General features: G+C 39.8%; 1 protein-coding gene across 3 annotated transcripts in view; it reads right to left on the reverse strand.

Annotated features, from left to right (window-relative positions):
* Window positions 1-2,986: 2,986 nt before the first annotated feature.
* CDH22 (cadherin 22) overlaps window positions 2,987-16,434 on the reverse strand; it is a 349,787-nt gene continuing 336,339 nt past the window's right edge. For 2 of the 3 annotated variants that reach the window (XM_075846720.1, XM_075846719.1), the window contains exons 7-12: window positions 12,289-12,542; window positions 10,886-11,019; window positions 9,516-9,637; window positions 7,779-7,896; window positions 5,280-5,531; window positions 2,987-3,594 (exon numbers count right to left, since the gene is read on the reverse strand). In XM_075846720.1, coding sequence (XP_075702835.1) covers window positions 3,083-3,594; window positions 5,280-5,531; window positions 7,779-7,896; window positions 9,516-9,637; window positions 10,886-11,019; window positions 12,289-12,542 — 1,392 coding nt within the window. In that variant the 3' untranslated portion in view covers window positions 2,987-3,082. Of the gene's footprint in view, window positions 3,595-5,279; window positions 5,532-7,778; window positions 7,897-9,515; window positions 9,638-10,885; window positions 11,020-12,288; window positions 12,543-16,434 lie in introns of those variants that run through there. The other variant, XM_075846721.1, reaches the window with a different exon arrangement.

The raw sequence follows: 16,434 nt of genomic DNA on the forward strand, positions 1-16,434 counted from the left end.
GCTTCGGCTGCCTCCTACCCTCAAGATCCTCAACTCCTTCCATGTCTCTCTCCTGAAACCGGTGGTTCTGAACCGCTTTACCAAGACTCCAAGCCCTGCGGTTGCCTCCAGCGGTCCTTCAGACACCTTCGAGGTTAAGGAGATCCTGGACATTAAAAAAGTAAGAGGAAGAACCTTTTATTTAGTAGGTTGGAAGGGGTATTGTCCATAAGAGAGGTCCTGGGAGCCAGAAGAGAATCTCAACGCTCCTACCATCATTAAGAGGTTTCTCTCTCGTTCTGGTCCCAAGAGGGGGGGGGGCATAAGAGGAGGGATACTGTATCGTCCGTGGTCGCCGATCACGAGCTCCTTCCATCCAGTCGACGCCCTTCTCTCCAGAGATGTCTGCACATACGGCCGTCCTGTTCCACAGTGACCACCAGGGTGCGCTCGCGAGCTCAGTCCAGACTCAAGAAGCCAGAGCGCACGCATGTGGGAGATTTAGAGGATTGCTCCAGAGCACCCAGGGCTATAAGAAGGTCTCAGCCCCTGCCTCCCACGCCTGAGCGTTGTTGTCGTATCCTAAGTTTGTCTTGCAAATGGTCTCCTAGTGTTTCCTGCTCCTGTATCCTGATCTAGTGCCGAGTTGAGCTGTTGCCGTGCTGTGCTGTATACCACGACTGTCCTGCTACTCCACGCCCGACGTCTACCTGCTGCCTAATCCCAGCCAAGCCTGCCTTGCTACTGTCCGAGCTGCCACAGGTACCCAATATGAACTATAGACTCTGACCTGCGCCCTGTTGGCCAGCTGCCATACCGCCAAGTCGGTACGGCCCTGTGGGTCCACAAACCCTACGCGACAGCTACCTTCCAGGCAACCAACTGCCGGTCCCAGCTTGTCTGCAACCTCCTGTAGATTCCTACCTGTTTGCGTCCTACTTGTTGCCATCAGTCGGATGTCTGCCTACCCAGCTTATTTTCCGCTGGCTGAATCCCACATCTGGAGAGTTATCTCTCCAAGTGAGTATTACAAACGATTAACCTCCCAATAGATATGTAAACGCTTCAGATCACACTGAGACACATCATAGAAATTTAGTAGAAGAAACTTTTATTTTGTCCTCTGAGGAAGAATGATAAATAATGACAATCCCTCTAGGAGTTGTCGTAGTGCACTGTGGAAAACGTAGTCATTGTAACTGCACTGTATAGACAATGGTAGATCACAGGTTGAAACAATGAAAGTTTATTACAACGTCAATGACAGCTAATACTGCAGATATGCCCTCATAAGCATCAGGCATTAATCCTCTGAGGTTACCCTGTTAGATTCAGCTGTTTTGGAGTATGAGTAAGCTGGAGGCTCCCAGCTGGTGATAAAGCAAGAGCATCATCAGTAGGTTGCTTAGAAGATGACTGTAATAAGGTATATAGGAAATTACATTTTCCTCCAAAAATGGTTATAAACTGAATTGGAAGGATGAGGGAAACTTTGTAATCAGTTTTGACATGTCTGTATTCCTGCATTCATTGTCTGAGGAAAGGTTATAGTCACATTTTTTAACTTGCGGCTATCTGATTAGCATAAATGGTTTTAGTCAAATGCAAGGATTATGCCCATTTTTTTGTTTACAGCATTGCTGTAACTCATTGGTATTTTACTGGCAATTACAAAAGGTAATGCCTATACTACTTAAGCCATTATGTTATATTTACTGGTGTGTTTAGAACCATTGTCTGAATTCATGACCTTCATTCTGGCATATTTAAAATACTCAAACAATTTGAGCTAAATTAAGTATTATTATTATTCCAATATTGTCTGTTGGTTTGCTCAATGTAAAATGATAAAATGTTATAATAGAATTTGAATCGCCTTATTCGCTGACATCCCCTTCGATCTGGAAATCACTGTTGGTCTGTACTCCAAAATTTTACCTGTGTGATCTTCTGACACGTATCTACGACATGTCATGCAATTATTTTTATTAATTGAAAAGGAAGAAAATGTATGGATATACAGGAGAGCGCTACTGGTAAGAAAACGATTATCAATGGTAGATTCCTTGATTTATTTGATATAGGCAAAGCGTTTAGACACAGGACATGTGTCTTTGTCAGGTCAAGGAAGAACAAACAGTACAAAGAGACATCTTAAATACAAAGCTAAACATGATAACAAAAATCTAGAACAGCCCAAAAAAACGCAAAAGCAGAGCTCATGGAGAGAGTAGCTGTCAGTGACGTCACTGTAATCATGTTTGGCTTTGTATTTAAGATGTCTCTTTGTACTGTTTGTTCTTGCTTGGCCTGACGGAGACACATGTCCTGTGTCGAAACGCGTTGCCTATATCAAATAAATCAAGGAATCTACCATTGATAATCGTTTTCTTACCAGTAGCGCTCTCCTCTATATCCATACATTTTCTTCCTTTTAAATTAATCGAATTGACGGTATTACGTCTCATGTTACCGGCATCTGGATAGGGGAGCTGCAGCTGTTTTTTAAAAATCTTTACATGTTTACATCAGTGTTGTACCTGACTTGTACAACCCGTAAAGGTGAGCGCAATTACCTCTCTTTACAATTGTTCTACCTATCCACCAGGTTTATCTTGCACCATGTGGTGCTGTGTACTCTTTTTTCCCCTTAGGTTTTACATGCAATTATTTTTGACCGGAATTTCCCATTAAATCAAGTTAATGAAAGAATACAGAATAATCTGAAGAATTATTTAAGAGCTGTTCATATGCGTAGCTAGAAAAGTACATATGAAATGGGGACAGAATGCGATATTGTTCAAGACCAGACCAGTTATATTTATAATTAATGACAGACGTTGTCTTTAGTATGGTGATTTATTTTGTTTCGTGAGTGTTAATGTACTGTATAAGTTTGTCAGAGAAGGAAATTATCATGGGTGACAAGGGTTATGTATATCTGTGATGAAAAGGGCACCAGTGGAATGAAACTATTAGTGGGCATAGTAGAGCAATGTCATATGGGGTTTACATATTGATATGTAATAAATATGATGCAAGTCTGCCCCTACAATTAGAGAATAAGGTCTTGGTACCCTGAAAATTAAGGGATTGACTTGGGCTAGGAGCTCTGGCTTTCTTCATGTCCCTTGTGTCCCGCATATAGAGAAGCCAGTTGACGAAATCTGGGACCCCAAGATCCCAACTGAGAAAAGTCTTGCTCTGAACTTGTAGACCAACCGCTAATTGAACTGAGAGATGCAGCACTGGAGCCTGAGCCCTCAAAGGCATAAGTCTGGAAGGAATCATAAGGAGGCACTGATGAATCCTGATCTGCCAGCCGCACTTTCCTACTGATGTAGTCCTTAAACAGTGAGAAGTCCAATTCAGCTCCTGGAAACCACTGAGGCAAGGGGTGACGCTGAGTAGCAAGAGCACTGTCCCCTCCGGTCTCACTCCCGTCACTAAAATTGTACAAGCTGCGCAAAGCTGACATATCGTATGCCTCTGTATCCTGTTCTCCTCCTCCTTCATCATTGTACTTAATGACATTATCCCTCATATCTTCATCTTCATCTGATGAAAGGTGACCCTGATGGTGCCGTTTTAGAGCCAGAATAAGAAGAATCAGCACTGCAGGCAATAAAAGAGAGAATGTATAAATGACATAGTACAGTATGATAATCTAACAAGGATTAGCCTCATGACTAAGAGCTTTATGCTCAAAAAGTGCCAGATGTTTATTTATAATACTGTTTTAGCTTCAATATTAAAGATGGATTCCAGGCTGTATAATTATTTTGAGTCTTGAACGTCTGCGATTGTGTTTATTATATCTACTTTTATCAGTTGGTACTGTTTGTGTTCCTAAAATGATCATAAATCCCCATAGTTTTGAGAATAAAATATTTTATGTCTGTGATATCTGCTGGATTTTGTGGATTTCCTTTGAAATACTAAGTTAGTCTGTTTCATTCTGGATTTAGTTCCTGAAAAGTGTTATATGTTGTGGGGTAGACTTCGCCTAAAGCCGCCATACACATTAAATAAAAGTTGATTGAACATGGCAATTTCGGCAAGATTGTTTGACTGTCCCCTATTACAGATGTATGGGAAAAGAAGAATTGGGCACATTGGATTTTAACATGCCTGAACCATGCCCGTTCCCATTGGAAATAAGCCGCTGCTAGTGGGGTCTGTCACCAACTTACTACCATGTACCCATTGAAATATTGTCCAGCGTTAATCATTTTCATTCTAAAGAAGTCTTCCTTTTCCAGATTTATTTTTTTATAAATCAATTGACTATGCTATAAACTACCAAATCGACTTTTGCATTGCCTGCCACTCCTGCTCCAACTTTTTCCTGGACCCTGTCAGTATTTGTTTACCCAACACCAGCGATGGTGTGTCGTCTCGACATCACTAACAGCAGTCCTGACATCAGTGAGGTCTACGCATCACCAATGCGGCCATGGAGACAGGGAAATGGTGCAAGGAGCATCGGGATTTGAAAAGAGGAATGCAACTCTTTTTGTTATTTTATAGTATAGTCAGCTGATTAGCCATCTGAGTCTGGAAAATCCCTTTAAACAGTCTGGTAGAAAGCCAAGCACTTGCACAGGTGTTATTGTTTTACTGCTGGGAGTTGTTGGTGTTTATGCCTCAATTGAGTGATAGTATTTTACATATAGGACTTACCATTCACTACTAAAATTATTTAGAGCAGGCCTGAGGGATACATCTAGGCATCCAAAAGGTCTGCACAATACAATGGATTTAATGCATTGCTTATGGAGATGCCATGTGTTTTAAGAATTAGTTTACCCTTACCCTAAGTTGGGGTTTTTACCATTGGATTGTCAGGGTTTGACGTTCCTCGGTTGATCTTTTTATTATAACACTCTCCTCTAAATGAGGACTCACAGTCTGGCAGCAAAAAACCCTCAGACATCAGCTATTAAGTCTGGGGAAAGCTGTAAGTGGAAATACATTTTGCTGCTGCAGAAGATATGTGGTATGACATTGTCGTACTTGGTTCCCCAGAATGGGAGCCCCTCTTTACAGTAGCTCTCTAATGGATAATAGAGAGGATTCCCAGGTGGGAAACCTTCCTCTATGATACCAATATGCCCAAATAGGGCATATAGACAGGGGTTGTCTTAATTTGACAACCCTTTTAAGGAATTATGGCGGTAGAATTGGAGTGCATTGGTTACTTCATATGGAGGTTTGGGGAATTCAATTTGTAGTTGTATTTCAGGAGAATTACCTTAAATTGGGAAACTAGAAAGGTAACAAAAGACCTTTTAACTCACCTACAAGTATCAGAACACACACCAACAATGCAATAAGCGCTCCAGGGCTCAGACTTCCAGCCATCACATATGCAGTGGTGTTACATGATTGCACTGCACCGGTGCTGTCACAACCACACACTCGAATGGTAAGAGTTCCTGTGCTACTCAAAGCCGGAGTGCCTCCATCTACAACCAGTATTGGCAAGATAAACATATCCTGCTCCCTTCTGTCAAATGGCATTCGATGTGTATGTACAGAAGCTGTGTTATCTGTAATGGAGAAATACATGGTATTAACTTTGACATTAAAGAGGAACTCCTGGAATTGGGTAACTTTTAACCATTTTCCTTATTAGAAACTAGTGCGATAAACACGCTTAGTGGCAATTCTAAAAACTCTGATTTAAACAACTTAAAATATGGTAGTTCAAGCAATTTCCAAACTTTCATTCCTGTTGCAACAAATCTTTTAGTTGCCCACCTGTGGGGAACTATACAGTAGGATCTCTAGGGTTGTACTAGTTTGGCAAGTGGGGAATTTGGTTAAAAATTTACTTTTATGTGGAGTTCACCTTTAAGACAAAATAGAGCAAGACACACAAATGTAGCTAATGGAATTGCAAGAGGAACTATCATTGCTCCTGACATGTCAATTTTAGTAAATACCTGTATTCCCATGAAATAACAATTTTGGAGCATCGTTTCTTAGAACTCTGCACTGTGCCTTTTCTCTGTTATTCCACCTGGAAATGTAGGAATAAATTAACAATTTGGCTTTACTCTCTCCTTGGTTGTAGTTTGTCTGTTCACAGATTGACAATACGGATTGGGCAGTGTTAGTGCGTATACAAAGACATTGAGAAAGGATGCTCCAAAAATTTTATTTTTAGGGAAGGCAAGTATTTCCTAAAGCAAACTTGTCAAGAGAGCTGACAGGTCCCCTTTCATATTTAGACAACAGAGACCACTTTGTAAGTAAGTACAAATATAGAAATGGAGGTTAGCATGTGTATGAAGGAAAACATGCAATACATAGAACTATTCCTGCTGTTGCAGGAGGTGTATTGTAAGATATAATTTAGTTAGAATGTTTCCTATGGATATTGATATATATATATATATATATATATATATATATATATATATATATATATATATATATATATATATATATAATAAGTATAAATACAGTATATATGAATAAGAAGCAGCAATAAGATAGTAAAGTACAAAAGTATCTATAGAGATAAAATATGTAGGAAAAACTAAGTATTGGGAGAGAGTGAACATAGAGTCAATAAGAGTAAGGGCACATGGTAACATGTTTTTCTGTAGAAGACAGTGGGAAGATTTAAATGTGAAAATCTGATATGGTCATGTCCCGGCGACACGTGTGCAACTTAAGAGCTCTGCCCAATAGAATTGCATTGGTGTTGGTGCCCTACACATAATGCATCTATAGGCTGACTAAAAAGGATGAAACATAATGCATCACATGACCCCCGACATAATTTAGCTTCACACAGTTTTATGACATAAGACTCATGACCGGGACCATGTTTCATCCAATTTATCCCAAAGATGCACTACACGGAACATACCCATGGGCAAACCATTCCACTGTGCTGATACAGTTGTCTACTGCACTGCTGTAAGAAAGTATGTGGGTAGTATTTTAAACTGAAATATATTAGAAAGTTGCATGTTTCCTTATGTTATAAATAGAGACTGGAATACCCATGGCATATGCCAACATTTCTTATTCGTAAAGAGGAACTGCACTCAAAACTGCCCTACCCTATAGTACTTAGAGGGGTTAGGCCGTAGGCCGGCATTCTGGATTAAAAAGCTTTAAAAGAGGACTTGGCTTAGAAAAAGGGACGTGGTCATCCCTGGTCTGACAAATTCACTATATTTTACGTCAGACAGTGGCGTAAATTATAGCGGAAATTTACGGCAGCCACTAGCTAACTTTATAGCGCACGGACAGCCCAAAATCTGACTCAATTATTAAGTGGTGTGCAACTCTTAATGAATTAGTTGCATCTTACTCCTGCAGGATTCAGACTTAAACTAGCGTATGACAGGCCCGTCTTAGTACATCTGGGCCTTGATATAGTGTTGATATAGTAAGGATATATATAAAGTTGAATTAGACTGAAACGTGACAACCATTTTCTGAGCCAGAAATGTTCACATTGGCATTGTCACTTTCCATTCCCTACTTCTCTTGACACGGCTTGTGTAGTGCATTACTCAGCAGGAGGAAGCAATAAGCACAGGTGCGAGTACATTACAAGCTTATGGGATTAAAATGCATTATAAAATTATACTATTGATCTTAATATTGACTAACACCTCATTTTCTTTTATAGGAAATAGTGTCAGTAAAATGTATCTCATGTGAATTCAGATGAAAAGTAATACAAACTAATTTGTGGATCTTTATAATGAAGCTAATGGTATGGCATGAATGGTATGACTTGATGTATGGTAGGTGACCAGCATATGGCTCACCCTTGACATTGAGCAGAGTAAAGTGATGCTCGGCGCTGGGGTCTGGAGCAAGTCTAAAGTAGAATCGATGCCCCCCCATAGGTTCATCTCGGTCCACCACACTGATAGTCTGAATCAGCTACAGCAAAGGGAGCACACATTATTTCTCCAAACTTAATATGGATGGATAATACATATTTTATCACAAACACAGAAATTCATGTTTTATAACAAGATTATTTGCATTCAGAATCAGAAATCATTCATGCAGTGTCAGTTCAAATAGCCATTATACTGAGCCGTTACATTTGGACTTTGTATGTGAAAATTTGGGTTAAGGTGTTCTACACTGTTCTGCACCCATGAATTGAACCTTCCTGTTATAGTGCCTTTCTGCTGAAATAATAAAATTATCAGTCCTATAATGAGTAATCCTGTACAGTATTTCACCTCCCCAGAACTGATATTCTTAATGTAATTATTGATAGAATTTGTAACTACTGTCAACCATTCTGGAGGCTATGGTCTCTGTCTTTGGTCACCTGGTCATAAAGCATGCATACAAGTATATAAAACAAGGGTTTCCTTTCTTCTGCCTTTTCCACCATTTCCTCTCTGCAGATGACCTTATGTATGTTACTCTATGTGCTTGAGAGCAAGAGTGACTAAATAACAATCCAAGAGCACCCTGGCAGCTAGCAATATAAATGTCTCCACATTTACATTGATTTAAATAGATGAATAAGTCAGACAGGAAAAATCTATGAAATACTGTAGGATATTCAGTTATTTAGTTAAGAATATTGTCCTAAATTCATTATGTACGGCTGCTCATAACAATCGTAAAAAAGCAATCTAACATTTAGACAATTCCAAATGTACCAGATTTATTAAGAGACTTGCAAATTGCAATTAATTAGATGCAATTGTCACCAACAACCCTCTCCAATTTTTTGGGTGCAACTAGCACAAAAATCTGGAGAAAAATAAGCCAAATAAAAAGTGGTATAAGGAAGAGAAAGGTGTTAAAACAGATCATACAAGATGCACCAAAATTATTACCTAGCATGCAACACTGTTTTAAATTTGACTCATTTCATGCCGGCTTGTTGAAAGTTTACGCCTGTCTAACTATTAGGCTGAATTCACACGAGCATGTTCGATCCGTAATGGACGGACATATTTCGGCCGCAAGTCCCGGACCGAACATAATGCAGGGAGCCAGGCTCCTAGCATCATAGTTATGTACGACGCTAGGAGTCCCTGCCTCGCTGCGGGACAACTGTCCCGTAGTGTAATCATGTTTTCAGTAGTTCCACGGAGAGGCAGGGACTCCTAGCATCGTACATAATTATGATGCTAGGAACCCGGCTCCCTGCAGTGTGTTCGGTCCGGGACTTGTGGCCGAAATATGTTCCGTCCTTTACGGACCGAACATGCTCGTGTGCATCCAGCCTAAGACAGCATTAGTAAATGTGGGCCAATGTGTCAAAACAGTTTGCGGAGGGAAGCTTCTTGCATGGCTTAAGGATCTCACATCATTTCTAATGAAAATCTAATAGTGCATTTGAGAAGTTAGTGGGATATATAGTGTTATTTGCAATAAAAAAAAAATTAAAGACAGGTTTTGCAGCTTGTCATAGTAACTGGGTTGGGAAAAATTGGAAATGGGCAGGCGAGTAGAAGTAAAGATTTAGCCAAGAATGTCTTGCAGTCCCTTTGGTAACCTTCACATAGGTATAGATTATAGAACATTACCTGTCCTGGAAGAGCATCCTCGCATACAGAAGATTCATGGGGTGTAGCGAGCTCTGGAGGATTGTCATTTACGTCCAGGATGCGTATCCTTAAGGAGAGAACTGAAACTTTTTCTGGGTCATCTGTAGGAAACATATTACGGTAATGGTTACTTATGTACTATAACACCTTCAATGTTACCAGAACTATACCTTGAGAATAATGACATCACTACATGCCTTATATAAAGATTGTACACTAATAAGAATGTGTAAACCCATATAATACCATCTAACACCAATCAATACTCTAGATGACATACGGCCAATGGGAGATAGTGAGAGACGCGGTGACCGCTGTGTATATCAGTCTGTCAGTCACTGTATAGAGGGGCGGGGGGATCGGAGGCCCTCCCATCATGAATACAGAAGACTTATAACAATCAGTCTGCTGTTTTCTTTCATGGCTTCTATTACCGAAACAGCACAAAAAATGTTTTTTTTGCCCTTTTGGATATTAGGAGTACGGATTTGTAGCTCTAATATCCTGCCCTTACATAGCACAACATATTTAGCTAACAGATCTGCTGTAAGGTGATGTGTAAGCAGCGGGGGCTGGCACTTTAAGAGAAATTAACTCAACAGCAGGCAGACACTTTGAAACCATAAAGAATTAGGTTATTTCACTGCTCTCAAAAATAACCTGCTCCAGTTTAGCATTCCCTACCCTTCTGAAAAGAGTAAAGTCCTCCACTTTCCTGAATCCCCCAATATAATTTCTCCCTAGGTACATAGATTGAAAAAAGACACATATCCATCAAGTTCTGCCTTTCTCAGTCCTCTCTGTGACTCTCAGTGACTGTAGCCAACTTCATCTCGCAGGAAAAAAATCTTTTGTGACCCTACTGAGGCATTTGGATAAATTCCTTGAATCTAATTTAGGCCCTGTTTACACAGAGTTCTTTGGCGTGGCTTTTGACGTGGAAACCGCATCTGAAACTGCATTAAAAAAGATCCAAAATCGCCTCAAAAACTCAAAAAAACGCTCATGGGAAAAAGAAGTGTCATGCCCTTTCTTCAAGCGTTTCCATCAGAGAAAGCGGTTTTCGCAGCATTTTTTGCCCGCGGCGCTCAATGTTGGGGTAGAGGGAACTGAATCTTTGCCCCAGGTGAAAGAAAGCATAGCTATACCTATGGGAAGAAGGGTGTACATAGTAAAAGTATGACCAGAGGTATGCACTTAAAGAGGTAAATTATGGTGGTGCCTAAATTCTGAGTACTTGGCTTGCTTACTGAGAGTAAGGTGCAGGTGGTATAAACATTGATTTGCTGATAACAATTTTGAAGAAAAATAAGACATGAATTCAAGAAATACGATTGAACTATACTAACCTGCTTCCGTAGCCTGCACTGTCAAATTGTGCCACCCAGAGGTTTCACGGTCCAGGGATTTGTTTATCCTGATTTTGCCAGACTCTTCATCAATTTCGAAAATCCCATCATTAGAAGTTTTGTCTAGTTTGTATCTGGGTGTCGATGATAAATAGGTTTGGATTTAAGAAGAGATGGAATAAGAGGAAGGCAGTGTCATGGAAGGATCACAAACAGTTCAATGCTTCTAGTGTATAATGTTTCCATAATATGGTGACGCTCATCGGCACAATGCGGTAGTGGCACATAGAGTGCCTACAGCCCTATTTCACAGAGATACGCTGTACAGGCAGAGCCGTATACATAGAACCTCACTGTTCACAGCAGTATCCTCCCAACTCTACTAAATATAGCTGTATTACTAGATCTATTCATCCAGGAGAGGTTCTAGAAGTGTGCAACCTGTGCAGTCGCACAGGGTGCTTCAGCCACCCCATCCTGAAGAGGACACCACAGAAGACATGGCACCCAAGGTTTATGACCACTATGAATCTTTATTTGATTTGTATAGCAGTATTATTTAGACATTGTATAGCACTGTAGATTACTGTATGTATGGAGCAGTCACTGCATGATGGTATTATTTGAGAACTGTATAGTGGTATTTACTTAAACACTGCGTGGCACTTTTACCTAGACACTGTACGGCATATTATTTTTGGAATTAATGATGGTGGCAGCACAGTAGATCATTGTTATTTGGGCAATGGTATGGAAAGGTTATTTGGTGAATGTATGGCACTGTTTGGCCACCATACTATATGATGATTATAATTAGGCATTGTATGGTATGGTCATTTGTACACTGTATGTATAGTAGATGGTGTGGGGGTGCCAACAGAATTTTTTGGTCAAAATTATATGTATCAAAAAACTATACCGATATAAACTACAGCTTGTCTCGCAAAAAATGAGCCAAAGTTATGGCTTTCAAAATGTGGCGACACAAATCAAATTTTAAAATATAAAAAAAATATACATTTGGTATCACCATAATCTTATTGAGACACAGAATAAAGTTAAGTTGTCATTTTTATTGCACGATGAAAGCCATAAAAACAAAACCCCAAAAATTATTTAGGAATATATTTTTTTTTTATTTCAGCCCGCAAAGAATATACGGTACTCTTAATGCCACCAATAGAAACTACAACTCCACCCGCAAAAAAATAAGCCCTCACACCACTCTATTGACAGAAGAATAAAACAGTTATGGCTCTTGGAAGGCTCCAAGTGAAAAACGAAAAACGAAAATCGAAAATGACAAATCAAAAAATGGCTGCGACGGGAAGGGGATAATATTCATTCTTTAACACGACCCACACATCTTCCACACACATTCCTTTTGCCATTCAGCATAATACCTGATGGAGTTGTTTGCTTTGTCTGGGTCAGTAGCTGTGATCGCCCCAATCACAGAGCCAACATGTGCATCCTCTGACACTTCTATAATCCTGCTCAGAGCGTGGAATTTAGGAGGCTCATCTACATCCAGCACTGACACCTTGACAATTGCCTGATCCCGAAAAGTCCCTAGATCAGAGAAGCGAGGATCCAAAAAGCGGTTCTGGGCTTCTAGAACTAATGAGTGCTCCTTCTGGGTCTCAAAATCCAGAGGCTGTAAGACAAGGTGAAGAAATCTTCTTGATAATAGATTGCTATGGCAATTTCTCCCAGCACTGACAATATAAAAAAGTAATATGTAATTTCAACATGACAACAGTAAATAGATGCAAATATCAATTACTCGCAATCACCTCAGTGTCTGTGTCCTTATTTATAATGTGTGATAAATGGACGTTCTCAATATTTCTGCCTACATCGGATTCAAGAATAACCTTATTAATGATTGCCTTGTAATTACTTTAGGATAAAAAGACATTTCTCCAGCCCTGGAATTTAAATGATGTTTAGTCTGGAGTCAGGAGGCTCACGGGCTGTGTTGGCCAAATTTGAGAAAGCTAATAAATAAAATAATTGTGCACATGTCAATGCAGCTTACTCCACAAATCACCATAATATATTCTGCAAATGAACTGAATACTGTTGGTTTCTAAGGATGAAACCTGTTGCATTAATGGGTATTTAAAGTGGACTTGCTGATTCGAGGAATATAGTTAAAATGCCAGCTATCGCTAGGAAACCAGTCAATCCTAGAAAAGGAAACTTTGTTACAGGCTTCACTTTTCTATGGTTTAATTTAATTCAATATGTATGTATGTATGGGCTAGTGATTGGCTTTGTTTTACTTGCGCTAGGTTCGCAGGAAATCCATGTGTAATAAACTTACCTGGCCAGGATCAATTGGTCCAGCCAATGCTCTGGTCGCAGAGGACGTGGCAGACTGGGGTACAAGCACAGTAAGAGCTACCTACTTGGCAAATCAAGACTCTCTTTACATCCAATATGGTGCCAGGAATAGCACTGTGTTGCTGCTTCTACCCACTGTATTTGATCATTGATCTCTGAATTTCAGTCGGCCTGATTTGACTTCTCTCTTGCCTTAAATCATGTGTGACTGCTTATTGCTGAGCCTTTGGCTGGATCTCATTGTGCTTGCTCTTGATGATTTTGTGCCCCCCTAGCAACTATTGCTGATGGATTCCATGTTTTTTACCACGTCTCTGCCTGATGACTCTGTGCCATACAGCATGTGGTCGCTGGTTGATGACTCCATGCCTATGATCTTCATCTTCCATTGATAGGGAACAGCTCAGGTAAGTGAACGTTCACTCAGGTTCCTAAGCCAAAGTTTTCTTTAGGCAATACGCCTAGGGAAATCAACCTTAGGGCCACTTATGACCTCAGTTCATAACAAAATTCTAGGTAAAAATTGTGAGATACTGGGCTTTCTCTCTGAGCATATGTTAAAATCAGAAATATCAGACTATACTGTCCAATCTGAGATACAGAGCTATTTAGTATCTGACTCTATGTTTCAGATTGTATATTACAAAGGAATCACATTAAAATTGAGGAGATTATTATTGGACATGATAGCAAATGCCAATAAGGAATTACAATAGTTTATGTCACAAACATGTCCCTATAACAAGACAGGAGAGATGGGAAAAATATGTTGTCATTAGTTAAAAAGGGTTTTCCAGGTATAGATATTTTGATTGGTGGGGGTCCCAACCTCAGAGACGGCCACCAATCAGAGCAAAGGGGCCTTGAGAACAGCAGCCCCTTCAATGTTTTTCCAGATAGCAACGCTGACAACTGGGGGTCCCCACTAATTACATATACATAGATGGCTTATCCTAAAAGTAAGCCATGAATGTGCTTTCTTGGAAAACCCCTTTAAGTAGTCCATCGGTCATCACAGCTGAGAAGGGTTAGTGTATTGTTTCCTGAATGAAGGTATATGAAAACTGGTACACACTTTTATATAACTTATATCCCAAAAAATAAACAGTCATACTATATGAGCTGCTGACAGTCCACTGGATTCATCCAATAATTGAATTTTAGAAAATGTGCATTTTATAATCCTTTAAAAGGAATGTGTTGCCAGCAAAACATGTTTTTTTTTTTTAGTTAAACAATTAGTGTGTAGGTGATTAAACATTGTTCTAATTTTTTTTATTTTTTTCACGAGTCAGGAAATATTATAAATTGGATTCAATTTATAATATTTCCCAGCACTGGTCACTAGATGGAGCTATTCCCAAAATTGCAGCATTGCATGTGGTAAAGCAACCACATTGCTTTATGCTGCAAAATTGGGAAAAAATCCCTCGCTCTAGTGAGCTCTCAGAATCCCCCCCTCCTTTATCCTGGCTAGTGCCGGGAGAAACGAGGGGTTTGAACGGTCTAACCTCCTACACTGTGTGTCGCCATTTTTTGAGCTAACACACAGTGTAGAAGGTTTACATATACTAGTAAACACACACTGAAACACGAACATACATAGAAATCACTTACCTGCTCCAGTCGCCGCCGCTCCCTCCGGTCCGTCCGCTCCGTCTTCTGCCGCTGCTCCATGTGCACAAGTCCGGAAGTCGCGACCGGAAGTAGTAATCTTACTGTCCGCCCGCGACTTCCGTTCCACAGGAAAATGGCGCCGGGCGGCGCGCATTTCAAATTGGACTGTGTGGGAGCGGCGCATGCGCCGTTCCCACACACACGGCGTACACCATAGTGGATGGAACGGGCCCCGTTCGCAGTACCTATGGGACTGGAGCTGCCGTATTCCATGTCTGTATGTGTCGTTAATCGACACATACAGAAATGGAAAAAAAAATGGCAGCCCCCATAGGGAAGAAAAAGTGTAAAAATAGAAAAAAGTAACACACAAATAAATATAAACGTTTTTAATAAAACCCTAACATAAAACTGATATAAAAAAAAAATTTTGGTGACACTGTTCCTTTAACTAATACATATATCACTATAATGACCCGGTTATACAGTATTTTAATTTAGTTATATTAATATCCAATTCTTTCTGTACTAAAGCAAGCTGTCCTCTTTTGTAGAGCTCAATGTAAACCACTAGACTAGTGATGGTGCTAATGAGATCCCTATGGTAAAGTTATGGTATAGTTTCCTTCTGCTCGAACTCTAAGAGGTTATTTATCCCTATGTGGTACAATTTAGCCCCATGGGATCTGACAAAAGTGCTGCCTCTCTTTCTTCCTAGATGACCATAAATTTCATAAATCAATAGTAAGTAGTTTCCTTTAAATTATAAAGAGTCCCAAAGTGAGAGCAACCTGATGAGCTACAGGGACAAAACATTTGTGCCAGGAGAGGACATGGCATTTTGTTTGTAGCCAGTGGCAACTCCATTTGCAAAGTAACATGTCATTAAGAAGTATTGATCAGGCATATATGATGGATAAACATATTATTTAGAAGGCATATGAGTGCATTTCATCAGCTAGCATTAAGGGAGTTAATAAATCTCAAAAAGCAAACTATAATTGTATTTCTCATTCTAAATCGGACCGATAATGTCCCTAGAAATGTTAATTTGCTGCCATACCTTTATAGCTGGCTTCTCCCTGATTCCACAGTTTATTTTATCTTTGTTTGTGTCCACGTTCCCCTGCAATCCTCTTCCATTTCCTGGCAATCAGCCAGTTCATCTCGGCGGCAGATTTGCTAATTTGGGAATACATTAACAGCTGGGCGGTCCCCACCACCGAGTTGTCAGCGGGGAGTGAACTTAAGCTGCTCTGACATGTCTCTAGTGCAGGGGTCTCACAAACCGGCGGGTAAATGGGCCACACATAGAAAAAATGTGAAGTTGACGGGCCGCATTACTCTCAAATTTGATACAATACAAAATTATTGTTAATCAATTAGTTATTCGAACTACTATAACAATACTGCTTTACTATAACAATACTACATTACTATAAAAATACTACACTACTATAACAATACTAAATGACTATAACAATACTACATTACTATAATAAAACGACATTACTATAATACAACAATACTATAACAATACTACATTACTATATTAACACTATATTACTATAATACTACATTAC

This window comes from Rhinoderma darwinii, chromosome 13, assembly GCF_050947455.1.
Source record: "Rhinoderma darwinii isolate aRhiDar2 chromosome 13, aRhiDar2.hap1, whole genome shotgun sequence".
Taxonomy (NCBI): domain Eukaryota; kingdom Metazoa; phylum Chordata; class Amphibia; order Anura; family Rhinodermatidae; genus Rhinoderma; species Rhinoderma darwinii.